The following is a 21,245-nucleotide window of genomic DNA, read 5'->3' as shown; positions in this document are numbered from 1 at the left end:
CTCTCTCATAGAGGAAAGCTGGAGATAGATAAGGCAAACTATGGGTCTCCAAACAGTTCTCCTTAGAATCAATGAGCCACAAAATTATTACACTTGAATGAAAGCCATCTTGATTGGTTGGAATTAGTGCGAACAGGTGTGCTATGATAAGGGATATGAATCAGCAAGATTACTTAAATATGACTTTGAGGAATAATTTTGATGTTTATTGGGCACAGCAAGCTAAGGGTGGGTGACTGTGGGGCAGAATTTAAAGTGTAACAGTCTGAATTTGTAAGTAGAGAATGACACGGGGACAAATTTTTCCCTGCCCCCCCCCCCCCCCCACAGGAACTCAATTTCTTCATCCCCACAAGTTTTGTCACTGTCCGTCTCATTCCTATAAGTTCTGTTTTAACCACACAAGCCTCGAGTACTTACAATTTTAAAGCATTTGAAGCTTGGGCAGATGAGGACAAAGCTTGCAGGAATGGGGCAGGGACAGGAAAAGAACTCACAGGGATGGAATGGAAAAATGAGTTTCCGTGGGGATGGGGAAAAAATTTGTCCCTGTGTCATTCTTTATTTGTAAGCTAAGACCTCCCAACCTTTGTAGTACTACTGTTAGGGAACAAACTTCCAAATAAGGCCTTTAATTTATAGCCTGACTCCTTACTCTTTCTGGGGGGATAGGACTAGTTTGGTGATGTTGGTCAGTTTTGACACAGTCAGTTTTGACACTATCCTGAAGAGTTCCTTGGTGTTGATAGAGTGGTCACCCACCAGTTGGGAGTAGAAGGCTTTGTGTTTTTCTTTGGAAAATATAAACAAATGCTCAAAGAAGAGCATAAAGCCTACTACTTCCAAATGGTGGGCTTCCATTCCATCAAAAACCAAGGAACTCTTCAGAATAGTGTCAAAATTGGCCAACTTCACCAAACTAGTCCTATTCTCCCAGGAAGAAACCCCACCCATCAACAAACTGGCTGATTACTTTTATTTTAAGATCAAGACGCTCCATAATAAACTTACCCCATCAACGTACCAGAGGATTACCTTTGCAAAATCGTTCCTCAGAAACACACAGCAGACCTAATCTGGGAAACATTTGCCCCTCTGGATCTGAACCTGTTCCAGAAGCTCTTCACCAAATATGTGCATGTACAGTGTCTAACTGAGTTCATTCGACTCGCTTCCCCAACTTTTCAGGGCTTACTTTTTAACTGGACTTAGACAATGCTTAACAACGGCGCATAGTAGTGGCCTGGTGCTTCCAGGGAGAAGAATAGTCGTTCATGAGACTGATTGAAAGTTGTACTATTAAGTTAACATGCGAGTTCCTACCTTGTGTTACCATATGTTAGTGACTCTATGGTAAATTAAGCTGTGGCGATTTGTTTTACAATAGGTTAATAACGTCCCCATTAAACAATACAGTGTCCCTGTGCAAAATTATCTAAATAATATACCTTCACTCCCTGCATATGTTGTCAATAGACCATTTTGTATCTAATAGGTAATTAAAAGTGCTGTATGCATACCATACCTTGAATAAGACAATAGAATAGTCATACATTAATACTGGATCCTCATTTTCAAGTGCGCCCTTCCGATACCACTGTATTGCTGCCTGAGCATTTTTTGACACACCCTTCTGTCCCCAGAATAACATCTGTGCCAACCGTTGCTACAAAAGAATCAAGCCAGAAAATAAATAAATATATGTTGCACCATCCATGGACCATGTAGAAAAATTAGTAAAGAGTCCTGTACATTGTTTTGTACACCTATAGATTGAATAAGACAGCAATACCACCTGCTTCTGGGAATGATCCAATGAAGGGTGCTAGGCTTTGTGCACTGGTTGGCTCATCTTTAGCAAACAACTTTGTGGATGCACCATGCAAAAACAAGGTTTGCACATGTGTTAACCATGCATGAAGCCTTACATAGACATCAGTACACAGAGCATTAAAAACCATGCTAATGAAGCTATTAGCTCACTGGTTCCCACACTTGGGAATAGATGCACTAAAAAGGATTGGTAAGACCGTGTGGGTCTACTCTGATCTGATTTTTGGCTGATTCAAAAAATGCTATTCATGCACTAAAAAGATTGCATGCAAATGATTCACGCAGATGTTCGTCATAATCTCCGACTCTGCTGTCCAATTGATTGCTGTGAGAGCGACTCTTACACATGCGCAGATCTGGCAGGGGAAACCCGAACAGCTGAGAAGCAGAGGAAGTGCCAAAAAACAGCCTCCTGCCACTCAGCTGTTCAGGGCAGGAAACATTTTTTTTCTTTTTTTAATGAACACAGATGCTCTATAAGAAATTTCAGGAATATAAAACCCCTCAGAAAAATAGTTAAAGATCCAATTCACTTTCTCACAAAACACTCATTCTAACAAGCTCAGGTGTCCGGAACCATGTGGCTTTCAGTTGATTCGGCGTTTAGAAGGGGAATCCTTGAGAAAGCCACTGTAGAATTCACTCCCCTTGGCCGACGGGCAGAATGCATTTTGAATATGCTTAGATAAGTAAATGTCTCTATTACCCTGAAAAAGCTAAATGAGGGGTTTAGGGTTTCAAAGCTTTATTTCATGCATATTTATATTTATAATACACTTTAAAGTTTAAAAAGTAAAAAGTAAAAAATTGGATATTTCTTCAAAACTAATATCAACCCTCCCAAATACCTATGCTAATTATCCTCCTCTTTTACAAAGCCCGATAGCGTGGGCCGCTTCAGTAACTGCCCCAAAACCCATAGGGATTTCAAGAGCTTTGAAGTTTTTGCTGCTTAGCTTTGTATATCATCCAATAGACTTTACCTGAGCAAATGCATCACCTCTTTTTGCCTCATGCTTAAGCCACAGAAAAATATCTCCAGTTTCTTTGGTTTGGTCTTTTAACATTTCATCATCTGTTAGCCTTACAGTTTCAACATATGCCTGAAAGATGAAAGAAAATATAACATCAACCTTCTTATATGCAGTCCTTATTCCAAACCTAGCAGAAGTAATAGACTCTGTACAGGCAACAAAAACTGAAAGAAAAGAGAAAAAAAATACTACTCAAAACAAATAGGAGAAGGACCCCAAGACACAAAAAAGCTATTCCAGCTACTAAAAGCTTTCACAAACACCACACCCTACCTAGACAACAGTAACTCCCCCCCCCCCCTCCTTCAGCCACCCTCTTAGCCACATACTTCAAAAACAAGATCACAAACATCAGAGCCACATTCAATGGGATCTTCACTCACATAGAAGAGACCTCATTTCCCCCCACAGAAAAAGAACCAGTCGCAGCAGATAGAACCTGGTCCCATTTCTCACCCACAGACTTCAATAATCTATATACTAAATACAGCCACGCAGCATGCGACCTTAACCATTGCCCTCCATACCTACTGAAAGCCTCAAGTACACTATTTCGTTCCCTGCTTCTACAATGGATACAATCTTTACTATTAGAGGGTCATTTCCCACAAGAACTCAGCGAAATCATCATAACTCCAATACTAAAAGACCCCCCAAAGGAGCAACGGACCAACCATCCAACTACAGACCCATAGCCTCAATCCCACTGTACGTCAAGCTGATGGAAGGCCTCGTAGCCAAAACCTTAACCTCATACCTAGATAAACACAACTTACTCCACCCCATACAGTCTGGCTTCAGAGCCAACTACAGCATGGATACCCTACTAGGAACACTAATGGACACTGCCAGACAACACCTCTGTACAGGCAAGAAAATCCTGCGCATACAACTAGACCTCTCTGCAGCCTTCAACCTGGTTGATCAGGTTGATCACGACATTCTCCTACAAACACTAGACTCCATAGGAATCTCATGCAAGGTACTTTCATGGTTCAAAAGCTTCCTACAATCCAGAACCTACAGGGTTAAAACAAAGCAAGAAAAATCAGAACCATGGTTCAACCCCTGCGGAGTTCTCCAGGGATCACCCCTATTACCCACACTATTCAATATATACATAGCCTCCTTCAGCTCCTACCTAGACAAACATGGCATAACCTCATACAGCTATGCAGATGACATCACTATTCTCCTCCCCTTCGACCACCCAGAACCCACCATGACAAGCACAATACACAGAACACTCGAAAGAGTAGCAACATGGATGACAGAGCACAAACCAAAACTCAACCCTGACAAAACAAACTTCATCCTCCTGGAAAACAGTAAAACTCCAACCTTAACAAATCTAGTAATAAACTCGATCTCATACCCCATCCAACCCACACTAAAACTTCTGGGAGTACTAATTGACAGAGGCTGCTCCATGCAACCACAAATCAACAAAGTAATAAAAGCATCATTCGTGACCATGAGAAATCCTAAGACAAATCCAAAAATTCTTCGACAGGAAACAATTCCAACTTTTGGTACAATCTCTTATCCTTGGACTAATAGACTACTGCAAAAAACCAAATCCAAGGAGGAAAACAAGGTTCAACTGTCTGCAGTGAAAAACAATCCAGAACAAACAAAGCAAAAAACTGCAGACCTTGTACACGATGCAGGCAGGCTTTATTATGACAAGTAAATTTAGGTTAAAAACCTTTTACCAGGTGAGGGACCCAACACGGTCCGTGTTTCGGACTAACCTTCGTCAGGGGTCCTAATAGGTACAAATACAATATTTAAAACAAACATATTTAAAAATACAGTATATTTAAAAAAAATTTTTAAAAAAACAATATATTAATTACAATAATGGTCCAATTTATTCAATTAAAAAAATAGATTATATTAAAAAATAAAAAGAAAAGAAAGAAGGAAAAATATTCCATAAAAAGAATAAATGATATGATGGATAATTTAATTTTTAATTAATCTATATATATCTAATGAGAAACACATAAAATATACCGAGGAAATAAAAAAAGGAAAGTGAAGAAAGAAGAACCAATAAAAACAAATTGAATAATGTAAATATATGATACATACCAATTTTGGTAAAGCAGAAAATTATCAAAAGAAAAAAGCCTTGGGTGATTAGCTATCAAGGGACATAAAAAAAGGCATATCAACAATAAAAATCATCATAAACATATAACTTAGTCAAAATTAAAATGAATAATATAATTTGGGATGAAATGTAACACTAGCCAAATAAAAATCATAAAACACTATGATATACAGCAATGATAACAATGGTAATTAAAAATAAAGACAATTAACAACAATTAGAAACAATTAGAATATTAGCACTAGCCAAATAAAACACTAGCCAAATAAATGTCATAAGTCACTATGATATACAGCAATGAAACAACAATGATGATTAGAAATAAGGAAATTGACACCAGTTGAGAGCAATTAGAAACAATACAACCATTAGGTAATTACTAATCGTATACTATTGAATGTGAAAGGAAGCCAATTAACAACAATTAAAAGTAATTAAAAACAGTACAACCATAGGATAGTTACTGATCATATGCTATTAAAATGAGAAGACAACCCAGTTAATGAGAGGTATACTCATGTTAAAAAATCATCATTTTTTATGAAAAACCTTAACCCTGCAGTGATTATGAAATCAGTAAAGAGATATATATGTATATATGCCAAACCACTATATATTTACTCATTTGCAGAGGCACCCCAACCAAATATTATATTATATTCTATTATAACAAGAGAAACACCATATAGAAATACTTGTGGCTTACAAAAGAAAGTAGGATTCAGAGCAGATGTCAGATTGTATGCTTTAAAGACAGATATTACAAAATAAAGAATATGCAGAAAAAATGTGAAACATAATGGATGAAATTGAACAGCAGAGCGTTTGAAAAAGATAAACAGCAGAACTAAGAGAAAAGCAGGCATATACAAAAGAGAGGAGAGAAGTAAAAGTCACAACAACAAATAAAGATGAAAATAGAGACTTACCCGAAAGGTGACATGCTGAAAAAAACCGCCCGAGTGAAACTGAAGTTTGATTCCAGTGAAGCTATATATGGAAAGAGGCCGTAAAGTGCAATCGCAAATTTGCCGAAAAATTGTAGTAAAATGCCAGATCAATCGTGAAAAAATGAAAGATACTAAGAATTAAAAAAACAACAAACAAACATGCTGAAGAAGGAAGGGATTAATTGTAAAATATATGTCTGTGTGTGTAGAGGATTGTAATTAGTATAAATAAAGGATAAATAAAGAGTAAATAGGCAGAACAAAACTAGCCAATCATCTTGTTTATAGGCGTGTCCATTCATGAGAAAGGAAGGGACTCAGACTAAAAGAATATATTAAGCAACAATTATGTCAGATGTCTAGATAAGTTATTGTGTGATAAAATAATAAAAGATATAAATATGAATAGTGGGTATTATGGAAGATATAGAGAAAATAGTATAAAGATAGCATTTTGTTTAATGAATAATGAATTAAGAAAAAGAAAAAAGGAGAAAAAAAAAGGGAACTCAACAATCTATATTTTGTATAAATAATATCTAAGCAACATGATAAAACAATGGAATCATGAAATATATGACATAAAATTAAAAACATATAGCAATAATTATAAGTATTTAAATAACATATATTAAAGAAGTAAAAAATTATTATTATTAGAACAATAAGAAAATTATATATATGTAAATGGTTGTTTAAGTCTCAAATATAAATACAACAAAAAACATATGTTGAAAACATGTGGCAGTTATTATATAAAAAACTAAAAGACAAAAAAAATTGAAGAATAAAAGTTAAAGAAAAGGACGGTAATCTATTTCTGCATTAAGACCTGCAGGTATAATTGTATTAAGTTCAAAAATCGTCCTTTGTTCTGTCCGTAGCAGGACATTATCAATATCACCACCTCTCCAGTTCTTTTTATAAGTTTTGAATATCAAAAAGCGTAATTCATCAATAGTGTGTGAAAAGTCTCTCCAATGTTGAGCCAAGGGCGCTGTTAATATTTCTCTTAAGATACAGCTTCTATGTTCTATAATCCTTGTCTTTATCTTCCTCTTGGTCTTGCCCACATATAATAAATTGCAAGGACATCTGATGATGTAAATGACACATTCAGTGCTACAGTTACTGCTGAAGTTTAACTTATATGATTTTCCAGTCCGTGGATGTATAAAAGTAGTGACCTGCATAGAATGCTTGCAAACTGAGCATTTCATGCATGGTTGATGTCCAGTGTGAACATGCTGGATCGTATTCTCTACAGGAAGTGCAGATGGCACAAGTTGATCTCTTAAGTTGGTATTACGAGAAAGTGCAATCAAAGGCTTCTTACCATTAAAACATGGATGTAACTCCAAAATATGCCAATGAGATTTGATAATATGCTGAACCTTCCCAGAGAGGTACGAATGTTTCAGGACACAAGTAAAATCTGGCACTTTGCGTTTCTTATTTCCTGTTTGAAGTAAATTTTCTCGGTGTTGGCAAAGTGATCGTTGGTAGCATTGAGCAATCTCTGTGGTGGGATACCCTCTTTGAATGAATCTTTGAGCCATAGAAGGAGCTTGTCGTTCAAATTCATTTTGTGTTGTACACAATCTCTTAAGTCTCAAAAATTGACTGTATGGAAGATTCTTTTTAAGTGCATGCTGATGAAAGCTTGTATAATGTAAATAATTATTCTTATCTGTTGGTTTCTTATAAATAGTAGTATGGAATCCATAACGGGTTTTGGAGATCATAATGTCCAAAAAGGGAATGTGGTCTTCATGGAATTCCATTTTGAACTTCAGATTATGATCACATGTGTTGATCCATTCTAAAAAAGTCTTGAGTTTGGGAACACTGCCTTTCCATAGAATAAAAATATCATCTATATATCTCTTATAGAGTCTTACTTCATTTTGATATTCATGATTAGATAGAAATTTATCTTCAAAATTTGCTACATATAGGTTGGCTATGTCAGGAGCCATAGAAGCTCCCATGGCTGTCCCTTTAATTTGTAAGAAGAAGTGACCTAAAAAGCTGAAGTAGTTTTGTGTCAATGCTATAGTTGCGGCTGTAATGATAAGTCTATTAGGTATACGTTCAGAAATGGTTCTATTGTTCAATGTTTTTTTGATAATATTGATTGCTTCCATTTGGGGAATATTAGTGTAAAGGGACTCAATATCAAGTGTTACCAGGATGATGTCTTCTAAGTCTCCATCAAATTTATCTAGAATATTAATCATATGTGCTGAGTCTCGAATATAGGAAGGTATGAGGGGTACATATGGTCGAAGAAAAAAGTCAACAAAATCTGAAAGGGGTTCTAAAACTGAACCAATTGCTGAGATTATAGGCCTTCCAGGTGGATCTGTCATGGATTTATGAATTTTTGGAAGTATATATATTGTCGGTATTACAGGGTATTCATTAACCAGGAATTGTTTTTCTTTTTGAGAAATATAACCTGCACTATATGCTATGTCGACTAGTTCTTTAATATCGTCCATTAATGAAGATGTAGGATCATGGTCAAGAGAAGTATAAAAAGTGGTGTCTGTAATTTGTCGATGAATCTCGTTGACATATTTATCCCTGTCCATGACCACTATGCCACCACCTTTGTCTGCAGGTTTGATGACCAAATTATAGTTTTTCTTAAGTTCATCAATGGCCTTAAATTCCAAAGAATCCATGTGGCAGAAAACGTATTAGGAGTTGTTCTGATGAAGAATACACATCAACAGTCACTAGTCCTACAAATGCCAATATTCCTATAGTCTCTAGCCCACAAGCCGATATACCATTACCAAGACAGTCACAGAATAATAGTTCTCATTTTTTAGAATCACTATGGAACACAATGAACTACAAGAATCCGAACAACATATACAATCAGGGTGGTCGGAACAGGAAATTCCAAGGGTATCTGGATCAATACAGGCCTCCATACAGGGGAGGATATCGAGGCACACGCAGAGGCAGGGCCCCCTCCAATGAAATACCAGTTATTAACTTATCATCTCATCCATTAACGGCAACTCAAATTAACGTTCTTCAAAAGGGCTTGTCCTTTGTTCCTTCAACTAAATATGATGCATTCCAAACCCGTGTAGATCTCTATAAGTTTAAAAGAAAACTAAACATTCATCATTTTTTTAATAAAGATCAAATAATAAATACATATACGGACACATCCATTTTAAGAAAAAAGTCCAAATGGATTCCTCCAGGAACGTGCGATCCAATCATTAATACATTTTATGAGTGTGTTCTAAAAGATATAGAGAAGATAGAGAAGAAACAAAGATTCATAAAATATAATCCAAACATGGATTCTTTGGAATTTAAGGCCATTGATGAACTTAAGAAAAACTATAATTTGGTCATCAAACCTGCAGACAAAGGTGGTGGCATAGTGGTCATGGACAGGGATAAATATGTCAACGAGATTCATCGACAAATTACAGACACCACTTTTTATACTTCTCTTGACCATGATCCTACATCTTCATTAATGGACGATATTAAAGAACTAGTCGACATAGCATATAGTGCAGGTTATATTACTCAAAAAGAAAAACAATTCCTGGTTAATGAATACCCTGTAATACCGACAATATATATACTTCCAAAAATTCATAAATCCATGACAGATCCACCTGGAAGGCCTATAATCTCAGCAATTGGTTCAGTTTTAGAACCCCTTTCAGATTTTGTTGACTTTTTTCTTCGACCATATGTACCCCTCATACCTTCCTATATTCGAGACTCAGCACATATGATTAATATTCTAGATAAATTTGATGGAGACTTAGAAGACATCATCCTGGTAACACTTGATATTGAGTCCCTTTACACTAATATTCCCCAAATGGAAGCAATCAATATTATCAAAAAAACATTGAACAATAGAACCATTTCTGAACGTATACCTAATAGACTTATCATTACAGCCGCAACTATAGCATTGACACAAAACTACTTCAGCTTTTTAGGTCACTTCTTCTTACAAATTAAAGGGACAGCCATGGGAGCTTCTATGGCTCCTGACATAGCCAACCTATATGTAGCAAATTTTGAAGATAAATTTCTATCTAATCATGAATATCAAAATGAAGTAAGACTCTATAAGAGATATATAGATGATATTTTTATTCTATGGAAAGGCAGTGTTCCCAAACTCAAGACTTTTTTAGAATGGATCAACACATGTGATCATAATCTGAAGTTCAAAATGGAATTCCATGAAGACCACATTCCCTTTTTGGACATTATGATCTCCAAAACCCGTTATGGATTCCATACTACTATTTATAAGAAACCAACAGATAAGAATAATTATTTACATTATACAAGCTTTCATCAGCATGCACTTAAAAAGAATCTTCCATACAGTCAATTTTTGAGACTTAAGAGATTGTGTACAACACAAAATGAATTTGAACGACAAGCTCCTTCTATGGCTCAAAGATTCATTCAAAGAGGGTATCCCACCACAGAGATTGCTCAATGCTACCAACGATCACTTTGCCAACACCGAGAAAATTTACTTCAAACAGGAAATAAGAAACGCAAAGTGCCAGATTTTACTTGTGTCCTGAAACATTCGTACCTCTCTGGGAAGGTTCAGCATATTATCAAATCTCATTGGCATATTTTGGAGTTACATCCATGTTTTAATGGTAAGAAGCCTTTGATTGCACTTTCTCGTAATACCAACTTAAGAGATCAACTTGTGCCATCTGCACTTCCTGTAGAGAATACGATCCAGCATGTTCACACTGGACATCAACCATGCATGAAATGCTCAGTTTGCAAGCATTCTATGCAGGTCACTACTTTTATACATCCACGGACTGGAAAATCATATAAGTTAAACTTCAGCAGTAACTGTAGCACTGAATGTGTCATTTACATCATCAGATGTCCTTGCAATTTATTATATGTGGGCAAGACCAAGAGGAAGATAAAGACAAGGATTATAGAACATAGAAGCTGTATCTTAAGAGAAATATTAACAGCGCCCTTGGCTCAACATTGGAGAGACTTTTCACACACTATTGATGAATTACGCTTTTTGATATTCAAAACTTATAAAAAGAACTGGAGAGGTGGTGATATTGATAATGTCCTGCTACGGACAGAACAAAGGACGATTTTTGAACTTAATACAATTATACCTGCAGGTCTTAATGCAGAAATAGATTACCGTCCTTTTCTTTAACTTTTATTCTTCAATTTTTATGTCTTTTAGTTTTTTATATAATAACTGCCACATGTTTTCAACATATGTTTTTTGTTGTATTTATATTTGAGACTTAAACAACCATTTACATATATATAATTTTCTTATTGTTCTAATAATAATAATTTTTTACTTCTTTAATATATGTTATTTAAATACTTATAATTATTGCTATATGTTTTTAATTTTATGTCATATATTTCATGATTCCATTGTTTTATCATGTTGCTTAGATATTATTTATACAAAATATAGATTGTTGAGTTCCCTTTTTTTTTTCTCCTTTTTTCTTTTTCTTAATTCATTATTCATTAAACAAAATGCTATCTTTATACTATTTTCTCTATATCTTCCATAATACCCACTATTCATATTTATATCTTTTATTATTTTATCACACAATAACTTATCTAGACATCTGACATAATTGTTGCTTAATATATTCTTTTAGTCTGAGTCCCTTCCTTTCTCATGAATGGACACGCCTATAAACAAGATGATTGGCTAGTTTTGTTCTGCCTATTTACTCTTTATTTATCCTTTATTTATACTAATTACAATCCTCTACACACACAGACATATATTTTACAATTAATCCCTTCCTTCTTCAGCATGTTTGTTTGTTGTTTTTTTAATTCTTAGTATCTTTCATTTTTTCACGATTGATCTGGCATTTTACTACAATTTTTCGGCAAATTTGCGATTGCACTTTACGGCCTCTTTCCATATATAGCTTCACTGGAATCAAACTTCAGTTTCACTCGGGCGGTTTTTTCAGCATGTCACCTTTCGGGTAAGTCTCTATTTTCATCTTTATTTGTTGTTGTGACTTTTACTTCTCTCCTCTCTTTTGTATATGCCTGCTTTTCTCTTAGTTCTGCTGTTTATCTTTTTCAAACGCTCTGCTGTTCAATTTCATCCATTATGTTTCACATTTTTTCTGCATATTCTTTATTTTGTAATATCTGTCTTTAAAGCATACAATCTGACATCTGCTCTGAATCCTACTTTCTTTTGTAAGCCACAAGTATTTCTATATGGTGTTTCTCTTGTTATAATAGAATATAATATAATATTTGGTTGGGGTGCCTCTGCAAATGAGTAAATATATAGTGGTTTGGCATATATACATATATATCTCTTTATTGATTTCATAATCACTGCAGGGTTAAGGTTTTTCATAAAAAATGATGATTTTTTAACATGAGTATACCTCTCATTAACTGGGTTGTCTTCTCATTTTAATAGCATATGATCAGTAACTATCCTATGGTTGTACTGTTTTTAATTACTTTTAATTGTTGTTAATTGGCTTCCTTTCACATTCAATAGTATACGATTAGTAATTACCTAATGGTTGTATTGTTTCTAATTGCTCTCAACTGGTGTCAATTTCCTTATTTCTAATCATCATTGTTGTTTCATTGCTGTATATCATAGTGACTTATGACATTTATTTGGCTAGTGTTTTATTTGGCTAGTGCTAATATTCTAATTGTTTCTAATTGTTGTTAATTGTCTTTATTTTTAATTACCATTGTTATCATTGCTGTATATCATAGTGTTTTATGATTTTTATTTGGCTAGTGTTACATTTCATCCCAAATTATATTATTCATTTTAATTTTGACTAAGTTATATGTTTATGATGATTTTTATTGTTGATATGCCTTTTTTTATGTCCCTTGATAGCTAATCACCCAAGGCTTTTTTCTTTTGATAATTTTCTGCTTTACCAAAATTGGTATGTATCATATATTTACATTATTCAATTTGTTTTTATTGGTTCTTCTTTCTTCACTTTCCTTTTTTTATTTCCTCGGTATATTTTATGTGTTTCTCATTAGATATATATAGATTAATTAAAAATTAAATTATCCATCATATCATTTATTCTTTTTATGGAATATTTTTCCTTCTTTCTTTTCTTTTTATTTTTTAATATAATCTATTTTTTTAATTGAATAAATTGGACCATTATTGTAATTAATATATTGTTTTTTTAAAAAAATTTTTTAAATATACTGTATTTTTAAATATGTTTGTTTTAAATATTGTATTTGTACCTATTAGGACCCCTGACGAAGGTTAGTCCGAAACACGGACCGTGTTGGGTCCCTCACCTGGTAAAAGGTTTTTAACCTAAATTTACTTGTCATAATAAAGCCTGCCTGCATCGTGTACAAGGTCTGCAGTTTTTTGCTTTGTTTGTTCCTAATAGACTACTGCAACATACTATACCTCCCATGCCCAGCGACCATGATAAAACAATTACAAACAATACAAAATACAGCCCTAAGACTCATCTACTCATTGAAAAAATATGACCACATCACAGAAGCATACCATGACTCACACTGGCTCCCAATACAAGCAAGAGTACACTTCAAATTCTACTGCCTACTATTCAAGGCTATTAATGGAGAAAGCCCAACCTACTGGAACAACTGACTAACTCAATCCTCCTCAACCAGGCACAGAAGAACCCACTCACTATTCACACACCCACCATCCAAAAATGTCAAACGAAAAAAAACTATATGACAACCTAATAGCCACCAAAGCAGCTAAACTGGACAGACAAATCACCATTCTGCTGTCCTCAACCACAGACTACAAAACCTTCAAGAAAGAAACTAAAACCCTACTCTTTAAAAAATACATAAAACCCCTATTTAACATGACCAGTTCCTACCCAAACCCCACCAACCCACTCTATACCCTTAACATACTCTAATATGCTTCTATTTACCCAACATTTATCACCTCAAGATCTCGACAAATCTTTGGTAATTCTTATGTAACTCTTATGACATCTCTTATGCCATGTCACTACTCTTGTAACTCTTATGCTATGTAACTCTTATGACATTCTTGTAACTCTTATGACATTTCTTATGCTATGTCACAATTCTTGTAACCTCCTGAAAACTCTTATGTAATCCGCCTTGAACTGCAAGGTATTGGCGGAATAGAAATCACCAATGTAATGTAATGTAACTATTTCTTGAATATGATAAAAAATAATATCAAAATCGTATATTCTGTTGGAAATAAAACTAGTCTGTGCATATTACAAGAAGAGATAACTAGTCAGCTAGGAAATGTTAACAAATATTTTACAATCAAGTATAGTATAGTCTAGGAGGATCATAAGGGCTCTCATTTTAAAAACTTACAAATTCTTCTTTTCAGATTCTTCTTGAAAACTAGAAATAAGATTCTGATGTGATATCATTTTGTTGCCTGGTATGAAAATGCTGAATCATATAAGTCTCCTTTTACAAAGGTGCGCTAGCGTTTTTAGCGCGCGCTAACCACGCGTTAAATGAAAAATACTAACGCAAGCTCTATGGAAGCATTAGGGTTTAGTGCATGCGGTATTGTAGCACGCGCTAAGCGTGTGCTAAAACCACTAGAGCACACCTTAGTAAAAGGAGCCCATTGTGTCTTAAATCTCAGAGATTCATGGTTGGACAGTCATTGAGGTCCTCTTTTATCAAACTGCGTAAGGGTTTTTTTTTTATTGCAGACCATTGCGGTAAAAGCTATGAGCGTCAGAGCTTTAACCGCAGCAGTCTGCAATAAAAAAACGTTACGCAGCTTGAATATTTTGACCTACTTACAGAAGGCAGAAAGACAAATTTGCCAAACTTTTACTTTAAACATACCCTTAAGGATTTCAGATTGTGGGCTTTAGGATTTAAAAATGACTGTTTCTCAGAGGTTGAAGGGTTTGCATTAAAATAACTCATCCAAAATGTTCTGGGAGAAAATACAGCTACTTAATGCTATCATCTGACTGCTTCAGCCGGCGATCAAAAATCCTATCGTGGCTTCATAAAAAAGGGGAGGGGGGAATAATGACATAAAGATGTGATGTCACTTTTTAATGCAAATTTTCTTCATTTTTGGGTACAAATATCTCTATTGTGTAGTTTTTAACTTTTTTTTCTTTTTTGATGTCATTTGAAAGAGCATTTTTTTGCTGCAAAATCCACCCTGATTCATCTTGGACCCAGCCTTACTTTGGTCAGAATTACCAAAAACATGCATCATTTACATGCTCAGATACACTATGTTATACAGAGCCATTCCTTAGCAATCAGTAGTGCAAAGGTGCATTCTTACATCTATTTCTCTTTTCCTCTTGGCCTTTTGTAAGATGAGGTTTTTTTTTTAAGTTGCAAACAATTTTATTGAATTTTTATCAAATGGAACAACAAGATTTCTAATACAAGTAACTTGTAATACAAAAATTGAGAATCCCCCTTACCCTTCAGCCTGTTTCCTACCTATCCCCCCTGAAAAAAAACCAACAAGCTTCCAGAAGCTTTGTTTCTTATAGTTCCTAGGACCAAATGATAATAGATCCAACAACTGATCGTAATCCTAACCCCCCCCCCCCCCACACACAACATACCCTAACCTAGTCTCTCTGCTGGGCAGTTCCAATGGATTAATTCAGTGGATTAATTATAAAGAATTCTAAATAAGACTATGTCCTGTTGAAAAACATTTAAACTCCCCTCTCCCACACACACACCTTTTGCAAAACCGTAGTATGGTTTTTTTGTACCGGTCGTGGCGGTAACAGCTCTGATGCTCAAAGAATTCCTATGAGTGTCGAGGCTGTTACCACCGCGGCCGGTGCTATAAACCATTAGTCCCATATCTTCAAAAAATACTGTTTACGTTTTGGCAGACCTTTGGCCTATTGTGCCTCACAAGCTCTAAGTTGATGAACTCGATTCCTCCACTGCCAATACATCAGAGGAGTATCAGCTACCCAAGATTGCATAAAGCATTTCTATGCTACCATGCTCATCTTATGCATTAACAAAGAATTACCTGCATCATTGCGTCTGCATGTAATATAAGTTGCTCTGGAGTGCTAAATCTAATGCTGCTAAAGATGGATGAGAATTGCTAAAAATCTGTGGACAAGTCCACAATATAAAGTCCACTATATAAAGTATTCTCTTCCCTCCGACACTTATTACACAGTGGGGCCAAGAGTCTTCCAATTGTGCTTGAGTAAAATATGCTCTATGCAGTACCCTAAAAATGGTTTTCCTAAAACCTGCATTGGTAGTTAGCCCTGGAATACCTTTAAGATTTTTTTTTAATATTACCCAATCTTGCAAACAGGATTGGGTCATATTAAAATCCTTTTCCCACCAGCTTTTAAACTCTATGAAGTCCCTATCACCTTCAAACCCACATAACGCTCTATGTATTCCCGAGATAGATACTGTCTGTTCAGAAATTTTGTTAAAGAAATTCCTTGGTTTGTCACCTATTCTGTTGTTTAGGTATATTCAATCTAAGGATTGAATATAATGTCATACTTGGCCATAAGCAAATCTACTCTCCCAGCTCTCGCCTATCCAATGCTGCAGTTCCTCAAAAGATATTAGTGAACTTTCCTCGGTGACATCTCAACAGCCATTTTGAAACTGAATTACCACTGAGTCTAGCGACAGTACCGGGCAGGAAACACTGGGGATCTTTCTTGCCCCCCAAAGAGGCCACTAGACCACCGGGAGTTTTAAGGTAGGTCTGGGAGGGCTGGGAAGTTGACTGATTGTGGTGTAATACTGATTGGGAGAGCTACAGAGATTAACAGCTTGTACGAAGTACAGAGCGATCTATGGCATGTTATTGAGAACTCAAATTGAACGGTGCTACACCAAGTGGAAATTATACTGGATATTCACATGGACACATTGGGGTGAACTTATATTTACATAGAGAGGGCTTTGTTTGTATGTATGTTAGATACAATGTAAAATGAAATGAGATTATGCAAGCAACCGCACCTGCTTACTGGGCTTGGAGGAATCGCTTTCATAATTTGATGCTCTTGGAGCAATGCCATGCCTGTTTGTCGTTTAAGCGGAAAAAAGATTTTTTGCAGATCTGGGACTCCTATATTCAATCGCTTTCCCCCTAGGGCCAGAAGTCTGGTCTTAAACTCGTTTTAGATGATGATACCGTATGCCCTCGGCTGCTGCCCTGGGATGGTTGGTATGCTGTTTGGCTGAGTGTGGCTGGTTGGTATGGATGGATGGGTGAGTGTGGTATGTACGTTGGATGGCATGGGGATCAATTCTGTGGGGGGCAGGGGTTGGAGGGTTGTCCTTTTTGATGCTTGCTGAGCGGCATAAGAACACAGCTTGCTCAGCAGTCTCTCTGCTCTCTTTGCTATCTTCGGGGTATTGGATAGGGGTCGGGGGGGAGTTCTGGGGTGGGTGGAGTGTTTGCACTCGTGAGTGGGTAGGGCTGGAGATGGGGGTTTATTTGAAAAACCTGTTTTGTTGTACTTTTGGTATTCTCGATCTTGTTGAACTATTGTTTTGTTTTGTGTATTTGCTGATTGGGCATCAATAAAACATGATTTACACTAAAAATGAAATGAGATTATATTGAAAATTTGTAATAAATGTTTTAAATATGAGCAATAGCTTTTTCTATTTATTGAGATATTGATTATTTTGAAGCTATTTAATTAATTGATAAGTCCTGCTGTACTATTATGTATATATAGAGAGAGAGAGGGAGAATGAATATATTCTGTACCTGTTCTCCATGTACAGACTGATGATCCTGTATTGTCTTTCTGGCAATATTACTATAGTATGTATATGACAGGTCCCAGTCCACAGGATAGTTATCAATACCATGGAAATGTTTATAGCCAAGCTTCATTACAGCAAGCCGCTCATTCTTCTGAGCTCCAACCAAACTGTACAACCATCCCTGTAGAATTTAGACAATGAAAAGGAATTAAAGAAATTCCAGTTTGTGCTACAAAATGTATTACTGTATTTTCACTCATATACCGCGCACCCGTGTAAAACACGCACACGGGTATACCGCGCGGGGAACACAAATTTATGTAATAAAATGTTAATATAGCGCGCACACGCGTATACCACACATGCTAAAACCTCCTCCCGCCTACTCCGAACCGGCATCCTCCCCCACGCTCACGTCACCCCCCCTCCCCCTCTGATCCGAGATAATCTGATCCGGCATTCCCCCTGCGAACCGGCATTCTTCACCCCCCCCCCCGCTCGCATCACTCCCCCTCCCTCGCGATCCTACATCCCCCCCAGCACCGCAAATACAACTCTTACCCGATTGGGCACCGGCACCGGTACCAGCACCAATGCACAGCATGTGCCAGTGCCAGTGCCCGAAGATCCTCCCTCGTTGGTTTGGGCTGGGCTGGGCTGGGCCGGGCGGTGCGAGAGAGATCCTCCTTCTTCCTCTGCCGGGCTGGACTAGGCTTTGAGCATTTGCGCATGCTCAAAGCCTTCTGGTCTCGCTCTCTCCGAGATTATCTTATCTCGGAGAGAGCGAGACCAGAAGGCTTTGAGCATGCACAAATGCTCAAAGCCTAGTCCAGCCCGGCAGAGGAAGAAGGAGGATCTCTCTCACATCGCCCGGCCCAGCCCAGCCCAAACCAACAAGGGAGGATCTTCGGGCACTGGCACTGGCACATGCTGTGCATTGGTGCCGGTGCCCAGTTGGGTAAGAGTTGTATTTGCGGTGCTGGGGGGATGTAGAATCGCAGGGAGGGGGGGGGGAGGATGCCGGTTCGCAGGGGGAATGCCGGATCAGAATGTAAAAAAAAAATTGTAAAACGCGCTCACATGTATAACGCGCATGGTTATGCACGGTTTGTAAAATTGTCTATAACACGCGCGTTATATGCGTGAAAATACGGTAGTCCTTCAAACAGTTACACACACATGGTAGCATCAGATTACAGCAAAAGAGGGGCAGAAATATTTTTTATTCAAAATATCTTTATTAGGTCATCAACTGCACAAAGAAGATTGTGATACTTTGCATATTACTATAGCTATGTTGTTATACTAAGACATAATTTGCATAGCTACAGATGACATTATTTTAATAACCTCTTCAACACACAATGCACCTCCTCTCAGCTAATACACTAGAAAGGTTTCAAAGTTAGGCTTAGGAAAAAGAAAAACAGCACATCCTGAATGATATGGAGTATACCAATCACAGATACCAGGTTAGAAAAGCCTCCCCAATCTTAGCATAACTTGTATAACTCCTGTTGCAATTATCCCATCCCCTTCCCCTCTCCACAGACAATAATATACCAAATATGGTATACATGATACCACACAACCCTATCAAAATGATAATACTAAAGCAAGACTTCCCAATAGAACAAAAAGCTTCATGAACAAGGACATATCACAACTATTCCCTCTAAGCTGAGTGAGAGTCATCCATCTACAGTCCTGCCAGTGGGGGTGCTGTTTCATTATCATATTTTCAAGAATGAGAGACGGGCAAGTTCTGCAGGACTCAAGGGAACCTACATCTCCCTAGAGATTGAAAACACAATATTGAAGAACTACACCCTACTGGTAGCATTGCTGTTGGAGGACACCTGCTCAGCTCAGAGGGAACAGTGCATAACATAGCTTAACAAAAACATATGATACAGTTATTTATAATTAAAACATCCTATGTCACTTTGGGATAGCAAATATGGTGACAGAATCTGATACATGGGTAATTCTTCATCTTTCCACAGCCTAACTTTCCACAAAGCGGTGTGTGCTTTCCAAAGATTTGTAATCCTATAAGTGATGTGACTAATCACATAAGTAATACCAAATAGAAATAGTCACTTGTAGCATATACATTCGTGTTGTAATAAAGTGGTTAAGAACATAACATAAGAATTGCTACACTGGGACAGACCGAAAGTCCATCAAGCCCAGTATCCTGTTTCCAAAAGTGACCAACCCAGGTCCCAAGTACCTAGCTAGATCCCAAGTAGTAAAACAGATTTTATGCTGCTTATCCTAGGAATAAGCAGTAGATTTCCCCAAGCCATCTCAATAATGGCCTATGGGGAGATGGAGAGGCCACTAGACCTCCAGGAGTTTTAAGGTAGGTCTGGAGAGGCTTACCTCTTTGAACTCATGGCACTTCTGTCGCATTGTTCCAGAGAGATCTTGAAAAATCTCTATATGCTCATCTTGGTATTGCTGAGGACCCTTTTGCCATGCCTTTAATAAAAACTGACCCTTCACGGAATAATAGTGGAAACATGCAATATCATTGTGTGGTTTATTGGAATGCTTGGGCCCTATGGCTCGGTGAGCTCTTTTGAGCTTTACTACAAGAGTTGAATCTGTGCCCTCCCAATTTCCTTCATGTATCAGTCCACACATGTCCTGAACCACTTGCTGGCAATTTTCATCACCTTCAGGCTCAGGCACCCCCTGAATCGACACATTACACCTAAAGCAGTTCTCTAGGTCTTCCACTCTGTCTAGTAGTAAAGTCAAATGAGCATTAACAGACTTCTGTTTCTTTGTAAGATCCCCAAAAGTATCCAAGTGCTCATCCAGATGTTTCTTCATCTCTTCAACATGCTGCTCCAGCTCCTCATGGTCACCCATATATCACTAATTAGGGCCTTCAGCTTGTGTTTAATCCACAGAATCTTTAGTTAATACTCCTTTTAAGTCAAACAGCAGGAGTCAGGGGTCTTTTGTTGTGAGCAGAGAGTGATCTCCAAGTTTCATCTCCTCTGATACGTTCTCATCACCCAATAAATCCGTCTTTTCTTGACGTACCGCCATTGAATCCAGAGCATCACGTGGTTCACCGTGCTCTTTTGTCTGTGGCTTGAAAATAATGTGTCATTTCAGAGCCCTTCTTACGCAACATCACCAAAGGTTCTCAGACAATTTACTGAACAGCTTTAATGTCCAGAAAAAAATACAATCACAGGGGAAACATGCTAATTTCACCATTAATTGGTGGGATTGCTGCAACCATCTCTTGATGATGTCACCAGAAGCTCTGGGTCAGAAATATTTTTCTAAAAAGCAGGTTTCTATATTTGGACAGATTTTTAAAATCAATTATAGAATGTCTTGATTATATCAGCAAGCCCCATTCTCCTCCTAGAAATAAGAGGAACATCTGCTTCCCAAAAATTCATTACACTTTCTGGCAAACAAATCCTATATCCCAATACATTTTATGTTTGCTAATAG

At 36.9% G+C, this 21,245-nt stretch overlaps 1 protein-coding gene across 1 annotated transcript in view; it reads right to left on the bottom strand.

The window, feature by feature from the left end:
• The window catches only part of SEL1L3 (SEL1L family member 3), a 122,424-nt gene that overhangs the window by 58,137 nt on the left and 43,042 nt on the right, over positions 1-21,245 (bottom strand). The window contains exons 11-13 of the mRNA XM_033948101.1: positions 17,761-17,940; positions 2,817-2,936; positions 1,526-1,666 (exon numbers count right to left, since the gene is read on the bottom strand). Coding sequence (XP_033803992.1) covers positions 1,526-1,666; positions 2,817-2,936; positions 17,761-17,940 — 441 coding nt within the window. The remainder of the gene's footprint in view (positions 1-1,525; positions 1,667-2,816; positions 2,937-17,760; positions 17,941-21,245) is intronic.

Source organism: Geotrypetes seraphini, chromosome 1 (assembly GCF_902459505.1).
Source record: "Geotrypetes seraphini chromosome 1, aGeoSer1.1, whole genome shotgun sequence".
Lineage (NCBI taxonomy): Eukaryota > Metazoa > Chordata > Amphibia > Gymnophiona > Dermophiidae > Geotrypetes > Geotrypetes seraphini.
Note: the sequence above shows the minus strand (reverse complement) of the source record. Positions and strands in the feature narration are given on the sequence as shown.